The sequence below is a fragment of the Populus trichocarpa genome, chromosome 1, assembly GCF_000002775.5.
Source record: "Populus trichocarpa isolate Nisqually-1 chromosome 1, P.trichocarpa_v4.1, whole genome shotgun sequence".
NCBI classification, from domain to species: Eukaryota; Viridiplantae; Streptophyta; class Magnoliopsida; order Malpighiales; family Salicaceae; genus Populus; species Populus trichocarpa.
In genome coordinates, this window is record NC_037285.2 from 26,633,020 (window position 1) to 26,651,166 (window position 18,147).

The 18,147-nt window shown below is 35.2% G+C and overlaps 4 protein-coding genes across 5 annotated transcripts; 2 read left to right on the forward strand and 2 right to left on the reverse strand.

Moving 5' to 3' along the window:
- The first annotated feature begins 1,615 nt into the window (after positions 1–1,615).
- LOC7478536 (non-specific phospholipase C1) lies at positions 1,616–4,548 on the forward strand. The gene is made up of 3 exons (XM_002299778.4): positions 1,616–2,966; positions 3,112–3,288; positions 3,959–4,548. The coding sequence occupies exons 1-3, from the start codon at positions 1,859–1,861 to the stop codon at positions 4,279–4,281; spliced, it is 1,608 nt and encodes a 535-aa protein (XP_002299814.2). The 5' UTR covers positions 1,616–1,858; the 3' UTR covers positions 4,282–4,548.
- A 1,187-nt stretch (positions 4,549–5,735) lies between these two features.
- On the forward strand, positions 5,736–7,170 carry LOC18095061 (ammonium transporter 1 member 3-like). Its single transcript, XM_052456104.1, has 2 exons — positions 5,736–5,754; positions 5,942–7,170. Exons 1-2 carry the CDS (start codon positions 5,736–5,738, stop codon positions 6,745–6,747), a joined length of 825 nt encoding a protein of 274 aa, XP_052312064.1. The 3' UTR covers positions 6,748–7,170.
- Positions 7,171–8,614: 1,444 nt separating this feature from the next.
- LOC7468000 (DEAD-box ATP-dependent RNA helicase 51) lies at positions 8,615–13,609 on the reverse strand. 2 transcript variants are annotated; one of them, XM_002298281.4, is made up of 12 exons: positions 13,096–13,607; positions 12,636–12,821; positions 11,849–12,034; positions 11,522–11,605; positions 11,055–11,096; positions 10,784–10,855; positions 10,374–10,673; positions 9,871–9,909; positions 9,670–9,774; positions 9,350–9,418; positions 9,137–9,262; positions 8,615–9,035 (listed from the first exon to the last, which is right to left on the reverse strand). In XM_002298281.4, the coding sequence occupies exons 1-12, from the start codon at positions 13,486–13,488 to the stop codon at positions 8,859–8,861; spliced, it is 1,779 nt and encodes a 592-aa protein (XP_002298317.4). In that variant the 5' UTR covers positions 13,489–13,607; the 3' UTR covers positions 8,615–8,858. The 2 variants fall into 2 exon arrangements, 1 of the variants encoding a protein (XP_002298317.4); XR_002980991.2 differs by having other exon boundaries at positions 8,886–9,035; positions 9,350–9,414; positions 13,096–13,609.
- An 845-nt stretch (positions 13,610–14,454) lies between these two features.
- Positions 14,455–17,702, reverse strand: LOC7467999 (E3 ubiquitin-protein ligase AIRP2). The gene is made up of 5 exons (XM_002298280.4): positions 17,455–17,702; positions 16,294–16,444; positions 16,008–16,074; positions 15,643–15,880; positions 14,455–14,932 (listed from the first exon to the last, which is right to left on the reverse strand). Exons 1-5 carry the CDS (start codon positions 17,520–17,522, stop codon positions 14,722–14,724), a joined length of 735 nt encoding a protein of 244 aa, XP_002298316.1. The 5' UTR covers positions 17,523–17,702; the 3' UTR covers positions 14,455–14,721.
- Between the last annotated feature and the right edge of the window lie 445 nt (positions 17,703–18,147).

An 18,147-nucleotide genomic window follows, 5' to 3' on the forward strand; every position in this document is an offset into this window, starting at 1 on the left:
GGAATGGAGCAAAACTCTTTCATTTACTTTCTCATGTCTCGCCATAAATTTAGGCCTAGCTTTAATTGATTTGGATCATGTATGGATACTACGGAGGATCAATTTACTTAGGCTCGAGAACATGGATTCTCACGACTCTGACCCTCTATAGACCATTTAAAGGTTAAATCAAATCAATTAAAATTTTATGGATGTTCTTGTGATGCACAGATCAAATATGTGCGTGCAAACTAGTACACTACACTAAAGCTTGTTACCCCTATGATTTTTATTTTTTAAAAGAATTTATTTTTTATTTTTTAATTGATATTTATTTTATTTTTATTTTTATTTTTATTTTTATTTTTTTCATTAAATTGCATCATGTTTTTAGAGATTTTATCCTCATTTTATCTTTATTGTTTTTACATGTTTTTTTATTAATTTGTTTTCTATTGATCTTATCCTTAGAACATAAATTGGTTGAGAATTATGTTTCTTAATTGAATCTGGATAACAAAATTTATGGAATATGACTTTTAGAGATTAAACTAAGTTTGAGAGGTTAGCCGAGTTTGCCTTGTTTTTTTTTAAATTGATTTTTTTATTTTTATTTTTTTTAACTTTTGTTTTATATTTTTGGCTTAATTCACTTTTTCTAACTTTTGTTTTCTATTGTTTTTCGTTTTGATTCTATTGGATTAGCCCTTAACAATTTTTTTCTATTTCACCCCTACTATTTTTTTAATCTATAAATTAATCTATCATATTACAAATAATTTTCAATTCACTTCTACGATTTTTTTAATCTTTCAAGTTTGGTCATAATTCTTTTAATTGTAATTTTTTTTGTTGGGGATATTTTTGACTTTTTTTTTTATCCTCGTTGGGTTTTGTCCTGTAAGATTTTAAGCTCATTCTTTTTTTTTTGTTATTCCTTTTTTTTTTACAAGTTTTTTTATTAATAATTTTTTTTAAAGATTCCATCATTTCAAAATTAAATTGAATGACATTTAAGTTTTTTCATTGAACTCGGATCCATGATTTAACAAGTTGCAAGTTTTTTTATATTAAACTAGGTTTATAAAGTTTTTTTTTTTTTAAGGTGATGTTTTATGTTTTTTTTTTAAGTTTGACTTTTTTTTTCATTTTGTTTTTAATAAGGTTAGATTGTTTGATAATTCGAAGAGGCTCGAGAGTATGATTTTTTTTATCAGTATATTATTATTATTATTATTTTCTGCATTATTTAAATTGTTATTTTAACCGATGATTTAGGAATAATTTTTTTTTTAACATGTTGGTTTTTTACAAAGCGCTGAGAAGATATATAGTATATATTTTAAATGCGCATAATGTTTTGTTACTGTTTTCCGGCAAGAGGACAGGACAAAGAAAAACAAAGATTCAGTAACTGGCCACAGAAAAAGCTGAAAAGTAAATTCTTGTCACCAACGCATAATCCAAAAAAAAAAAACACTTAAAAATCCAAGAAATACTGTGGGACGTGGCAATTTCTCAGCGTACTATTTCCTATCCGTTTATTAAAATCCAAACCTTTAGAAAAGAACAGGCGTACAACTACTATCCGTTATTTATAAATCTGTCTCACCCGTGATCATCATCATCATCGGTTTAGATTTGGGTTCACCACACTTAAAAGGAAAGTCAAGCATATTACTATTATTCTCTCCTTTCCAAGGCATATACCCTCCTCTCCTCTGCTCTGCTTCATAAATAGCAATCTACTTTCCTGTCGGCTACTCCATTATTATTATTAGTATTATACCTCTCACCCAAATGCACACTTTCCTGTCCTAGATAGGACTTTCCTTTCCCTGACTGATCACTGGAATTTTCCAGTTCCCGTTCACCGGAAATGACTTCTCGTCGACTATCGCTCACCTCTTTGCTCTTTCTTTATCTAGTAGTTTCCTCTCAGTCCCTAGACTTTGATGATTTACACAAAAGACACAAACCCAAAATCAAAGGCCCCATCAAGACCCTAGTAGTTCTCGTCATGGAGAATCGCTCCTTTGACCACGTTCTCGGCTGGCTCAAGTCAACCCGACCCGACATCGACGGCTTATCTGGTTCCGAATCGAATCGAATCTCTGCTTCCGACCGTAACTCCGACGAAGTCTTTGTCTCCGACGACGCGGTCTTCATCGACTCGGACCCTGGCCACTCGTTCCAGGCGATCCGAGAACAGATATTTGGGTCAAACGATAGTTTCGCTGACCCGGCTCCAATGAACGGGTTCGTGCAACAAGCGAAGAGCATGGGTGAAACCATGTCGAAAACCGTCATGAGCGGGTTCAAACCGAGTCTTTTACCGGTTTACACCGAGTTAGCGAATGAGTTCGCCGTTTTTGACCGGTGGTTCGCGTCGGTTCCCGCGTCAACTCAGCCGAACCGGTTCTATGTCCACTCAGCAACGTCACACGGAGCCATGAGTAACGTGCGGAAAGACCTTATCCATGGATTCCCTCAAAGAACGATATTCGATTCACTTGACGATAATGGCCTCAGTTTCGGGATATATTACCAAAACATCCCTGCAACCCTGTTTTTCAAATCGTTGAGGAAATTAAAGCACTTGTTGAAGTTTCACAGTTACGAACTGAAGTTCAAATTGCATGCGAAGCTAGGGAAGTTACCTAATTATGTGGTGGTGGAGCAGAGGTACTTTGACGTGGAGTTATTTCCAGCCAATGATGATCACCCATCACATGACGTGGCAAGAGGACAGAGGTTTGTGAAGGAGGTGTATGAGATATTGAGGAGCAGTCCGCAGTGGAAAGAGATGGCTCTTCTGATTACTTATGATGAGCATGGTGGATTTTATGATCACGTACCTACGCCCGTCAGAGGGGTACCGAATCCGGATGGGATTATCGGGCCTGACCCTTATTATTTCCAGTTTGACCGCTTGGGTATTCGGGTTCCGACCTTTTTGATCTCTCCTTGGATTGACAAGGGTACTGGTAAGTGTTGAGTTCTTTGTTGTCTTGTTCTATTGTTTATTTTGTTGCTATTAATCTTGTTGTTTAAGGATTTTTTTGTTTGTTTGTTCACAAGAAGTAGTAAATAATAGGGTGGTTTGGATTGATTATTGCTGTTGATGTGCAGTGATACACGAGCCAGATGGGCCAAGACCAGATTCACAATTTGAGCATTCTTCAATCCCTGCAACGGTGAAGAAGCTGTTTAACTTGAACTCGAATTTCTTGACAAGGAGGGATACATGGGCTGGTAGTTTTGAGAATTACTTTTACCTTCGTGACACTCCGCGTGATGATTGTCCAGGTTTGGCATCGATATCCTTGTCTTTAAATAATTAGTAATGTTTTGTCTTTCTTTTGAACAACCAAGTTACTTTGTCTTGTAGTCAATGAAGCGTTACTGCGCTTAATTTGATTGCTTGAGGCTTCAAGTAGGATGCGGCCATTCACCCCTGTTTAATTTGGCAGTATTTGTATTTGATTTGGTGCTATACTGCTTTTGTTTGATTTGCCTATTTCAACGTTTAATGGGATTCCCACTTATTTTATCTGCGAATTAGTTTTCTCTCCATGAAATCCATGGTAGTATTCTTCTGACAGACAGAGTCAAGCGACGTGCAAATATGAGAGTACACAGTCTTCTGTTGTTTTCTTCATTTTTTTTTAAGCGGATCCTTCTTAACTTTTATGTCTATAGCAATAATAGAGGTTGGAGACTGAAGATTAAAGCCTTTAGGTTAACTGTTCCATTTAGGCTTGTAGAGATAGAACCCAGTCAAGAGTGAAGAGACGACCCTGTTATCTGTTTCAGGCTATGTAGATGGTCCAAAGATGTCGACACACATCTCCACTGTGGCATTTCAAGGACCATTGGTTCATACAGAAAATCTCTTCTCAAAAAAACATTATCTGGAATTCTTGGTGTGTTATCTTACATCATATGATTCAAAATTAATCCTGAAATCTGTACACAGAAACCCTGCCAGACGTGACAACATCATTGAGGCCATGGGGACCAAAAGAAGATGCAAGCCTCTCTGAGTTTCAAGTTGAGATGATCCAGCTTGCATCACAGCTCAATGGCGATCATGTACTGAATGCTTACCCGGATATTGGCAAAAGCATGACAGTGGGTGAAGCCAACAGATATGCTGAGGATGCAGTTAGGAGGTTCCTTGAAGCTGGCAGGGCTGCTCTTAGAGCTGGAGCAAATGAATCTGCTATTGTCACAATGAAACCTTCCCTCACCAGCCGAGTTCCAGCGGGGGATAATGGTCGCTACCAGAAAGCCTATTAATTCGGTTCAAAAGCACCATTTTAGATATGAATTTAAATACAAATACACAATTACTGTGTCTGTAAGCATTTATCACTGTGTGATATAGAAGAAAGCTGAAGTATATAGTCTCAGATGTATTATTTCGTGTAATTATAGTTTTAGTAGATGCTCATGGAACTCTAGTATTGTTCCTATCTACATTTGGTATTATAGTTGGTTTTATATCATAAAAGCATCAATTTGATGCGTTTTTAAATTAGAAAAAAGGGTACTTTGCACACTCAATTTTCTCTTTGTTTTCCAGTCGAATCCGATTATCAGTTTTCTCAAGAATGACAACTGTGTGCCTTGATGACTAAGTGGTCACGAGTTCGAATCTCATAATTCCTATTATTTGATAAAATTAAGCACAATGTAATGTGAGTCTGTGCAAGTTTCAAGCCCAAAAAGCTTTTACTTGAGGGGTATGTTAGAGAATAATATAAATCATATTATAAGACATCACATAATAGCTTAAACTATTGGATTGAGATGGTTCTTTAACAATTATTTGGTATTAACAACTGAGGTGATGATCATATTACGGCTTTCACTTCAATGGACTTGCAGCATGTCATATAACTCTACATTTCTCTAGCTGAAACCGCAGACGAGTCTTTGAAGTATAATGCGCAGCCACTCGGCAATCCACTCCAAATATGGTCCTACCAGAAAATAAAAAGAAAGAGAAATGAAAAGAACTGGCCACAGGAGTAGCTACCATTCAACATGCTGTCTATACGCAACTAGCAAACTACTAGCAGTCTTTATCTTTCATCTCCTGCTTGCACCAGCCAACCCTTTCTCCCAAAATACTAATGGAGGTCTCATGGGAACAAAGTGTTAGACTCTATCAACACCATTGACCTACTTTTCTCGGCTTACTTGGTCTTTGCGATGCAACTTGGCTTTGCCATGCTATGTGCTGGCTCAGTCAGGGCCAAGAATTCCATGAACATTATGAAGAAAATTATTTCAAAAAGCTATTATATTGAAAAAACACAACTTATTTATTGTTATTGTTGTGAATATAAAGTATATATAATATATAAGACTTTCTATTCCATATTAAAAAAATTAGACCTTTATCTAGTGTTTATATAATAAACTTTGATATAGAATTGTAATCAACAAGGAAAAGATAGTGGGCTCACGCGCATAAGGTTGAGTCGAGCAAAAAAAAAAAACCTCTAATAGCCTCCTTGCGCGCGAGGCAACACCTGTACTTTTCAAATCTTTTATCTCCGGCAATAATTTATTTTTGGCCCTTGAATTATTTCCTAACAATCATAGTTTTAGTTTAAAATTTTTTTAGCAACTACAACTCTTTAATTTCTTAACACTTTTTTTATTTTTTAAATTGTTGTAACAGCTTTTTAATTTTCTAATTTATTTTCTACCTAACTGTTATATGCTAGCAGCCTATATATACCATGTACTTTTATAATCAAGGTGTGCTGTAAAAACCATAGTATTTTCATGTGTTTGCAAAGTTTAGAAAATATAATTAAAGGCAATATCTATATACACCACAAGTTTTATTTTGTTTTTATTCTCAGTGTATTTTATTATAACACTTATTACCTCTTTGTCTTTGCTTTTGCATTTGGCGATGGAACTAATTCTAACCCTTTCATAGGGACACCCTTCTTTGCTATCAAATATATTCCCAATACCTCTTACGACTATAGTTACTTTCTCTACCAATGGGCTTTTACTATAGCATTTGGTAAGCCAGTGCCAATACGTGTGCACAATGCAACTCTTGTGGTGCTTGGGACATTGTTACTGTGGTTTGGCTGGTTTGGGCTCAACCCTGGTTCATTTGGTAAGATTCTTGTGGCCTACCCCAACACAAACAATCAAGGTAACGGGACCAGTGTTGGCCGGGCTGCATTAACAACTACATTGGCATGTTCGCGCGCCGGAATCACAACCCTATTTGGCCGGCGATTACTAGTAGGCCATTGGGATGCATTAGATGTTTGCAATGGATTGCTTGGTGGTTTTATTGCAATTACTTCAGGATTTTCAGTTGTGGAGCCATGGGCCGCAATTGTATGTGGGTTCTGTGCAGCTCGGGTCTTGATTGGGCTAAACATCGTGACTCTAAAGCTGCAATTTGATGACCCCTTAGAGGCAACTCAGCTGCATGACGGATGTGGTGTGGTGAGACCCTATGGCCTTTTTTTAGGTGGTGGATGGGGTCTGACTGGATGCCAAGTGATTGAGGTGTTGGTGATTGCAGCCTGGGTTAGCCTAACAATGGGACCTGTTTTCTTTGCACTTGACAAGCTTAAGATGCTGAGGATATCAATTGATGAAGAAGTAGCAGGCCTTGATATCTCTAGTCATGGAGGCTATGCCTATCCTGCGCACCCGGAAGAGAGCCATCCTCGCTTCTGCGCAGATTATATGCGTATCCAAGATCAAAATCATTCATGATTCAATAACACTTCTCCACTGCATCATTGGCTCTTTGGTTTGTTGTTTTTCTTTTTCTTCCTTTTTGGGTGAAGTCGAGTGTTTCTGCTCATCGATTCCTTTTCCATTTAAATTGTTTCTCCTTTAGGAAAGACAGCCTACATTTTCCTTTTGCAGGTATAGCTTTGTCGAAACTTTCCCGAGCACCTACTTGTTTACTTGAAAATCAATCTGCAGCGTCGTATGCTCCCTGACGCTTGCCCTTATTTAGGGACGGCAGCAGTAACTAGGACGGCATCCAAAACGGAAGAAATAATTAGAACACTAAATAACCTTTCTAAAAGAGAAGTAGAATAGCTATTAAACCCGGCCAATGAGAAATAATTAGAACACTACATAACCTTTTTTAAAAGAGATGTGGACCTAGAAAACATTAATTATAAACTAAAAGGGGAGGGATTAGGTAGTGTTCAAATTATTTATATAACATTATTTAATAGTGCTTTATTTTTATTTTTTTTATCAATGTTTTTTTTATTTAAATTTATTCTTTAATATTAGATTTTTTTTCTATTTAGTTATTATACTCTTATAACATGAATTTTAGGTTTAACGAGTTAACTCGGTTGACTCAATTTTTTTTCTTAATTGTTTTTTTCCTTTTAATTTCATCCTTTAATATTGATTTGATTGTGAATTAAATTTCATAATTTATTTTGTTTACTTTTTATTAGGTTATCTTGATCTCATGATCCAAGAATAATGCTTAACGGATTAACCCGAGTTGACTCAAGTTGTTTTTTGTGTCTTTTATTTAATTGATTTTTTTTCAATTTTATCATTCAACATTGGGTCGATTGAGAATTAAGCTTCATAATCTGTTTTCATTTGTTTTTTATGAGAATATCTTCATGAGCTAGTCGGGGATTAGAATTTATAATTTGTTTCGATTTGTTTTTCATGGAGTTATCTCAGTCTTATGATCTAGGTTGCAAGTTTGACATGTTAACTTGGATCATTTTTTTAGGTCTTTCTTTAATTGATTTTTTTTCAATTTTATTATTTAATATTGAGTTAATTGGGAATTAGGCTTCATAATTTATTTTGATTTGCTTTCTATAGGGTTATCATAGTCTCATAACTCGGGTCATAATTTTGACATGTTAACCTGGGTTGTCTCAGGTTAATTCAATATATTGTTATTTTAATATTAAGAAAACATCATCTTGAAATTTTATTAGTCAAATATTGTTTTCATAAGTTGTATAAGTTGTTTTTTGAGTAGTAAAGTCAAGTGAGTTGTATCAGATAAACTGTCACGTAATTTTTTTTCTACTAGAAAAAAAAACATTAGTAACATTTAAAATTTTTTTTTGATGTTCAAGAAAAATTTAACTTGATCCACAACGAGCAAGAATCATTCATCTAGTAGTTACTTAACTCGGACAAACTTGGTGAGTTAATCCAAGAGGTCAAACCTGAATTGAATTTCAAATTAAATCTATTTTATTATTAATATGACAAAACCTGATTGACCTCCGGCCAATAAAAATGATAAACTACTCTCAAGTTACCCAACAACTTAATACCCAACCCCCTTTTACAAGTTAGACTCTCAGGTCAGTCTGAAAACCATGTCAGAGAATAACATGTATACAAAAATAATATCTATTAAAATATATATAAAGGTAGAGATTGTTAATACCGTTACATTCCCAAACAGCTCGGTTTGACACGCACCCACTAGAAAAAAGGAACATGAAGTATCCAATTTCATTAGTAAAATCTCGAATCGTCTCGTAAATAGCTCTAGTCTCTGGTTTGATGATCCTGTTTTTTCTACATTTAACACATGTATGATATCAACTGGGTTGCATCGTACACCATCTTATTTTCTGGCAATGCGGATCTGTTATTAATGAGAGGATTTGATTACAAAAATCTTGTTTTCAGAGCTCTAAATTGGTATAATCGTTCATTCAATATTACATCTCGGAGGTGTCTGAACTCGAAGCAGTTAAAGACATCTAAACAAAACTTTTGGGCAAGGCCACAAGTCAATGAACAAAATCATAAAATTACTAATATAACATTTCGCTCCACCAAAGTGTTACTTGCTGATATCGATCTGGCTAATACCTTGCAAATTGTCGCTTTTCATCTCCATCACTCTGCCTTCCGTAAGGATTGCTCTCATTGAAACCATTTCGGCTTCCTTTGTGTGTTTTCTTCCTAAACTTGGAAGCATTGCTTTCCATGTTTAGATTCACCTTCGGTGGAGAAGAAAAGCAAAATGAAGCAGCAACAGCCTGCAGATACCCAACATTAGCCATTTCATTGCTCCAAAAAATAAATAAAATTGTTCGTGCATGTAATCGCCCTTCTAGAATGTGAGTGACAAGAATGGTACCTGCAGATCGAGTCGGTGGACATTAAAGATGTCCTTCATAGAATGTGAATTATAGGCTAACATGTAAGATCTATATGCATCTTTAGCTGACTTGTTCAAATAGTAGTTGTTGGCCACCAACTTCTCCTGAAACAATCCAGTAGTTCTATTTAAGTTCTTTATAACTTTAGTTACCGGGATGAAACATGCAACTGTGAAGAAGTAGGACAGTACCAGCTGAGACTGAACATTTGCCAGCTTCTTCTGATCAAATTCATACTCTTTGACAGGGACTTTTGCTGCCTAGAAGAGAGATGGTAAGTTAAGAGTACACAAAAGGTGATTACAAAAGCAACGTTTAATCTTTATGAACACTCTTTTTCAATCTGATAGAAGATTTCAAGTATTCTTGCTTTTCAAAATTCTAATGCTGTGCATCCTACTGCATGATGAAACAAAACCAATTATTTATTGCACTGAGGTGGTGCCCTCTTCATAAAATAGAAGAATTGGAGATGTGTAAGATAAGCAGCTGTGATGAATCTCCTACATACCTTCAGATAGCGCAAAAACTGTAGCTCTTCTGGAATCAGGAAAAGCAAGGCATTTCCTTTTGCACCTTCCCCTCGTGCTGTTCGACCAACCCTGTGGATGTATTCCTGAAAGCAGTAAATTCAGAGCGCATGTTACTGAACATGCATGAACAAGAACATTGAGATATTAACTGAAACATGCTAGCTAGAAAGTATGAGCACCTTGGGTTCATCAGGAGGATCAAACTGCACAATCCAGTCCTACAAGCAGAAAAGGAAAGATAAGGAATAAATATTAGCCGACCTACAAGGAAATACAGCTTTCATGGTCTGAATAATAAATTATTTTTTTATGTGGAGGCCTTTAAGTGAGCAATTTACAAATTTTGAAGCACGATCCTTTCCAAAATCCCCAAAACCCATGTCGAGTTCAAACAAATCCAAATGCACCGTCTTAATTGAAGGTAATTTTGCAAAAATTTCAAATACACAAGTCAATCAATTAATCTAAACACCCACACCAAGAAAAGGAAACTTCCAGAGGGTGTCTTAATGGGAAGAGGCCAGGGAGATATCGATAGATGAAAAAATAATGTCTACAAATATTATTTCAATTTTCAACAACAACAATCACAACCCTCCCCCAACAAAACAAACACGACCCACACAAGCTTCTAGGGGCATAGATCCTAGAAGAAAAGCCTTGGTGAACAAAAGACTCATACCACAGCAGGAATATCAAGTCCACGAGCTGCAACATCAGTACAAAGCAAGATGCCTTTCTCTGCTTTGCAGAAATCAAAAAAGGTAGAGGTTCTTTTCTGTTGCTTTTGTTTTCCATGGATATCAAAGCATTCCACCTGAATGTATCTGAGAAGATCAGCATGAAACTTGACCGAGTTACATGAAGAGAAGAAGACCATCACTTTCTTTGACAAATTTCTCTTCAAAAAGGAGTACAAAAGGACAAATCTCTTGGCACTTGGCACTACACAATAGCCTTGCTGCAGACCTTCATTTGTGACCTACAATAGCAGACATCTTGTTAGGTTTAAAGCAGAGAGCTTGTTCTTGCTTATACATATGTTTATATGTATGAAAACAATTAGAGACTTAGACGCAACAGCATATCTACCTTCGTTCTACCATCATCCACATCAATATATACAGGAGTTGTCTGAAATGACAACCGAGCAAGGTCCTCCACCTGAGATGGAAATCCAACATCAGTTGGATCAACTAGAAGAAAAAAAAATACTGAATTTCACTATAAAATAAAAGGAAGAAAAAAAAAGCTGAAATTGTGTTACAATCTTAATCATTGAAATTCTGATTAAAGAGAAAAGGCAAGGAAAAGCATGAGTAGACTGAGCCAACATCAAAATGTGATGCCTTGAGAAAGATACCTTTTTAGTTTGGGTAGCTGAAAATAAAGCAGTTTGCCTAGCCTGCACATTGATTAGTGAACTCATCAGCTAAAAAGCATTAGATATTGCCAAAAAGAAATCTAAATTGTCATTGCAACCACAAACAGGAGCATAGCTCATTGAACACAACCACGTCACTGAATCTCATATGAACTCAAGTTTTAGCTAAGGACATATAATTAAGAAAAAAAATTTGCCGTTCAGTTAGCATTGAAAACAACAAGTCGTTGATAAGACATTTAATGCAAATACACCAAATACTATAAGAACAGCTTAGCAACTTACTACAAAGTGCTACTACTAATAATGTATGGAAAACATAGAGTGGATCAGTATAGTTAACATAAATTGTTTCACAGATTCCTTTGTGTTATGAACATATCTTTTTTACTTCTGAATCAAAAATCATACATGCATCCCAACATAATTACCGAAACATAATTTACCTTTGGTAGAAGCTTGATAATTTGCTTCATTTCTTCCTCAAAATTTGCCTCCAATATCCTGTCTGCTTCATCAATCGTAAGGCACTGCAAGTTTGAAAGGTTATTTAAGAATTAGGTAACGCTCTCAAGCAACTAATTTTACTACAGGGAGGAACATTTATTGATAAGATTTCTACGTAAGTCTTATACTGGCATTTACTAAACAACTAATATAGGCAATTACTAAACAACTAATATAGTCATAAGCTATTCAACCCGTGGTATCGGTTTGAAAGTAAAACAAGTTAATCATCATCTATAACAAGGTTAAAGCTTTATACAAGTTACCTTTAGATTCTTATAGATAAATCCCTTCGTATTTTGAAGATGATCAAGAAGTCGACCAGGGGTTGCCACTAGTAAATTTACCCCTTTAACAAGGCGTTCCGCTTCTCCTCTTCTTGCTGCACCACCAATAACCAAGCCAAGAGTCTGAGAGTGATACTTGAGAAGGTCTTTTGCCACAGCATGAGTCTGCAGGTTTAAATGTTGGATTAATCAAAAGAAAACAACAACTATCCAGAGCAACAAAATCTTCACTTTTCCAAACACGTTTTTTTCCTCCTTTCAATTGTGGCAAGTTGAGACCAAATTAGAGCATAATACCAATATAAAGTCACATCACTTTCCTCCTAAGCCAAAAGAAGGAAATTCAAATTGCAAAATTCATTGAAGCAGAGTCCATCAGATATGCGATGCATTCTGCCAACTAATTTACAATTTAAATAAAAGATGATAATCTTATCATTTGAATTAACTCAACCATCAATTACAATTTATCAGCAAGCATAATGTATATGTTGTACAAAGGACAGAGATCTTTTAACAGAAAGGGATATGTAAACCAGTAAATTCCATTTTTCTACGCCTGCTTTCATAATGACATGAAGAGAAAAGAAGGCAACAACTTCTAGTCCATAAATAATCCTAGCTCACAGATAATTTCTACAGGCCTCCTAATTGAAGATTTATAACATGGAATAAAGCCTGGTTTGACCAATACTATCTGAAAGGGAATAATATGATACTTCACAGGGAAGCGTCTGCGGGACAAGGATTATACGCATTTCTTTACCTGTATTGCAAGTTCTCTTGTCGGGCAAATAACAACAACACCCGTTCCATTGCGAGGAGCAAAATGAACATTATGTAATAATTCTACCGCTGGTATTAGAAACGCAAGAGTTTTCCCAGAACCTGTCCTTGCAGCACCAAGAACATCTTTTCCTACTAGGAGTGGTGGAATTGCCCTGGCTTGAATCTGTATTTGCAATGATACATCAGATATAAGAAACTTTTTATGCGCAAAAAGGGCAAAGAATGCAGACATCCTTAGGAAATTACAGTGGACAGTATATCCTTCCTCTAGACAGAGAGCAAGAAGATCTTTATATATAGAAGTCCCATCTAGACAAAGAAACATTACAAAGCTAGAAAAAATCTCACATAGAATTTGGAAAGCTTGAAGTTGTAATAAAATATCTTATGTAATGATATCAGGCTGTTCCTTAGAACTTAAAAAGAAAACAATATACCTGTGTCAAATTCTCAAATCCCATCTCTTGAATAGTCTTACGAGTGGCTTCGGATAATCCCAACGAGTCAAATGACTCCGTACTCATAATCCCACCTCCACTTTTCACCTTCTTCACCGTCTCTTTCTCTTCCTCCTCCTCCTCCTCCACCACCTTTTCTTTTTCTTTCTCTTCCTCTTCACTTTCCTTCTTACTCTTCTTATTTTTATTCTTCTTCTTCTTATCTTTCACCTCCTCAACTTCCCTATCCTCCTCCTCCTGCTCCTTCGCTTCTCCTCCTTCGATTTCATTGAGATTTTTCTCTTGTGCTTCTTTTTTTGCTCTGTTTCGCTTACGTTTCCTCTTCTTCATCTCTTCCTCCTCTGCTGATCGATTATGCTTCTGTTCTGCCATGGCGGCCACTGATTTCTGATTCTAGCTAGCTAGGGTTTTGTCGAGGGAATTGGGAAGACGAGTGGACATGGGGTTTATGGAATTTAGCATCTACAACTAAACCCTTCAAAAGTGAGTTCAAAAAGGACTAATAAGAATGGACTGGCCTTTTGGGATCATAAGTTTGGGCTTGGTTCTGGGCCACGTAGTTTTGTGGGTCCATTTCCCTTATTACATCATAATCCGAGAATTATTTAAAGGAAAAATAATTACTTTTTATGGTAAGCTTGTTTTGCAAAAAACATTTCTTTCATAGAATAGATTATTTTTTATTCATGATTTATGAATGATGATAATAAAAAATATTGCAATGTTTGTGATAAAAAATATGGTGGTGATAGTATAAATAATGTTTATTGTAATAACAAGACAATGCTGATAATGATAATAATAATAAAATGATGGTTATTTTAATAATAAGATAGTGGTGATAGAAAAAGTAATAATAATGACGGTGATAATTATGATGATAATAATAAAGTTATAACAATTGTTTTTATAAAATGATTGTTGTCGTGTAATAAATCAATGATAAAATGATGGTTATATTAATAAAAAAAATGATGAATGATGATAGATAGAGGTTAGGTGGGATAATGGTTGGTGGCTATGGTATTGGTGATGATGATATTTGTAGTAATGGATCAATAATAAAATAATAATTATATTAATAATAAAATGGTAAATAATAGTGGTTGAACATTACAATAAAATAATAATTACGAGATAATATCAACAATGATGATGATGTTGATAGGTGAATCATAAGTTAACATTCCACAAGAATAAAATTAAAGAAAACTTGTGACATCATAAAGTTTTTGGATACTTTTTTTCATTTAGCCTTGGAGCATCACAATATAATGGAAAACCTTAGATAAAAAAACGGAAGACAGAGAAGAGGCCTCATCAAAAAATCAAGGAAAATGAATGTAAGCTAGAAGAAGGTTTCACCTTTTCTCTATATATAAATGAGAGAAAACCTTCGAAATTAGCATCACACAGCCTCCAAACGTTGCCCCCACTTCTAGGACATCATTTACTATTAACAAAATCACCATGAAAGTTAAGCCTGAGTTATGTTTTTGAAAACTCAGTCTTGAACAAGTAAAAGTAGGTAATTACAAGATATTTACATATCAAAAGTTACTGTTGAATGCATGTACAGTCATGCTCACGCCAGTGCATAATCAGCTACTTCACATGAGAATCATAGATCATATATACAGGATCTGGAACTACAAGGGCCAACTTATCGATGTACATGAATAGCCTCTTGCAATCCTGAATCATAATCGAGGATAAATCAACAACATCAGCGTTGTCTGTATAGATCCAAAGGTCACCAGAATTGACCCTTTTAAGACTACCGCGACAGAAGGGGCACGATTGAGACCGCGGGAGCCTGGGATGAAAACAGAACAACATATCAAGTTACTATAAAAGTTGGGAAAGGCTAAGAAAACATAGGCTCACAACAGCATTGATACTGTGAGGACACTTTTAAAATAAGAAAACATAGGCCAACAAACCCTTCAAAGACGTAGTAGACCAGTCAAGGACCTCCATTCCTGAGACTGGAGGGTTGGCCTAACAGCTTTAAGATGGTTCAAAAGTTCCAAACAGGGAATGCATGTGCAACAGAAAATTATGTGCAGAGAAGTGATAAAATTGACCCTTTTTCTAAGATGTCCATGAGTATAAAAAAAAACTGCAGAAAAATACGATCATTTATCAAGCAACAAGCTCAGGTGGTTCTATACAAGTTAAAAGGATTCTTCTGTCTTGTGCAAGATGAGTCACAGGGTGGCATCAGATTCTTATAGACCCAAAAAAAGATCAGTTAAAAGCCCACAAACTTGCGAGCAATTGTTCAGCATCACAGGTGCACTGATCTCTACTCTTACATCAATGTGGGGTTAGATAGGTTTCACAAGTGAGTTTCGTAAGAAGGTGAAAGGAAGAACAATCACCAGATGCATCAAGTCATTGTCCAAACTTCAATTTCAGGGGAAAAACTAAAGATACATCCACATATTTTTTATTTTTTGTTGCAGTAAAGATGAGATATACAGAAATTGTCTGGGACCCATAGATAGAAGACAGAACGCTTACCAATCCTGATAGCACCTCAAACACAAAGAATGACTGCAATTAGGCAATACAACCTTGCTGTTCATCTCCAGGCAAATCCCACACTCTTCTTCCCTTTCTATGTCGAATTCTGAGAGTTTCCCCTTATCCCCCAACTCATCATTTCTTCTATATCTCAAAGTACATGCCTCTTTCTGTTTCCTATCTTCCACATCTGTAATTCCTCCTTGAAGTTGCAACAAAGAAGGAAATATCACCGCTGTTCATCGAAAACAAAACATGTGAGCTTGAAATTTGCTTCTACAAACTGAGCATGTGATTCCATCAAAATTTAAGGGTCTGCGAAAAAAGTTCAAAAAGTTTAACCTTCTCAGAGTATCACTCACCATAAAATTCTCCAATGCTAGCTTTCCTTTCTTGAACAGACATAGTGGTTTTCCCATCTGCATAGGTCTGCACCAATCACCACACCGTCACACCCCAACAAGAAGCTGTAATATTATTACTACATTTTTGAAGGTGATGAAGTGAAGAACAATCACAACAGACAAATTAAATAGATAAATAACCAGGCAACGAAAATGGAAGGGCACATAAAAGGGGTATGCTGACAAAAACTCAAACAATTCTATAACAAGCAAACTGAAATGAGTACCGTGGAAAGGAACGCACAAGATAAATAAGAATTCTTAGCAAACCCAGGGCACCAGCAAGATTACAATCTGTCCACTGGACGAGAAAGAGAAAAATTTGGGCTGCTGGACTATATGATAGTCGCATCTGAAGACGAGCTCCATCATTCTCCCTCGGATGATCTAAAGCACTGCATTAGCAGGATAGCATGTAAGCCACACAACAATAAAACTTGTTCACTCATTCTTCCCTTGCATGAAAAAATGAGAGAAACAATGATCAAAGACAGGAAATTGTTTAGACCAATAACAATCAACATTGCTCTCTAATTAAGATAAGCACGTTCTATCCAAATAAGCCCTTACAAAAAATCAGGTCTAAATCTAAGAGATGATGCAGTAAATGTCGAAAACCACAGTAACAGTATGGCCGGGGTTAAATTTATGACTACAAGTTTTATTAAAATTTACGTTCTTACAGAATAAGAAACACTGGTTTCTTTCTAGACAGTCTGAATCAACAAGCAGTAACGTGCCTGCTTTGCCAATCTTAAGGTTTCTACTTAACAAACTAGCTTAAAGACAAGAACTAAAATCAATATAACTAATATCGATCACAGAATTGAATAGCGGGCCACATTTTGCTAGAGAGAAAAGAAACACAAGAGACTGAAAACTTCATCTTTAATAAATACAAACTTAGATGCATCTTCTTCTTTTAACAATAATTGATGGTTGATGGCTACTTGTTTTAAAATCATTATAACTATAAAAGAAAAAAAAAATATTAGGCTACAAAAAGTGAAACATCAATTTCCCAGAAAAAAAAATCTTATTCTTCTGTTTTAAACATGATTGATCGTAAGTTTATAGGATTTTCACAAGAGAAAACTAGAAAAAAAAAACATTTGTTTTCTCGTTGAAACACAGTCCCTTTAAATCCAACTTTAAGACCATAAATCAATTCACCAATTAAATAAGATTCAAGAATCATCGTAACTGCATTTTCTTATAATTCGGAAATTTCTTAATCTGGTTTATTCTCAACGGAAGAAAAGACAACAAGGTTGTATCCAAATTGCAAGGTATACCCATCACTAATGCAGTAGAGATTGAAAGCATAAAACAATTACGCCTCCAAAAAGTTAAACCTTACAAAAAAAAAAAATCAAATAGAAGAGAGAGGGGGGAGGGAGAGTACAGAGTATTGGCGTGCTGGATGTCAGCTTCGAGAGCTTTGAGAGAATCCTTGAAAGACAACTTTCCCATGCTTAGGCTCACTACTGTTATTTTCTCGGAAACCAATTCTCATCAAACAAACAAGAAAATAAAACTCCCCTCCGTGATTACAATTCTGTCTCGAAAAAAGTTCCACGACAAATCAGATAACTTAGAAAAAGAAAGCACACGATAAACCCCACTTGGCAAAACCGCGCACTCCGGCTCTTGTCTGTTATACTCCTCAAAAGTCAAAACTAGACGCAGCTCTGGCGTATGAGTCTATTTACTACTTTACCCTCTTCCGTCAGATTTGTCCCTTTCCTTTATTTCCAAGTACCTCGCGGAGTTCGTATCATGATTATACACTGTGTTTGTTTTTTTAATGGAAAATTAAAAATATAATAATGATTATTTTTTATTTTAAAATATAATAAAATATTTATTTTATTTTTTCAATTATTTTTAATATTAATATATAAAACAATATAAAAAATAAAAAAATTAATTTTTAAATTAAAAAAATTTAAAATTTTAAAAAATACGATTTTAACCACTCTCTGAATAGAACGAAGCTAAGAATTTATATATAATTGAAATTGAATATATTTTTATTAAAATTTGAATTTTTTTGTTTTTATTTATATTTTTAAATTATTTTAATATATTAATATTA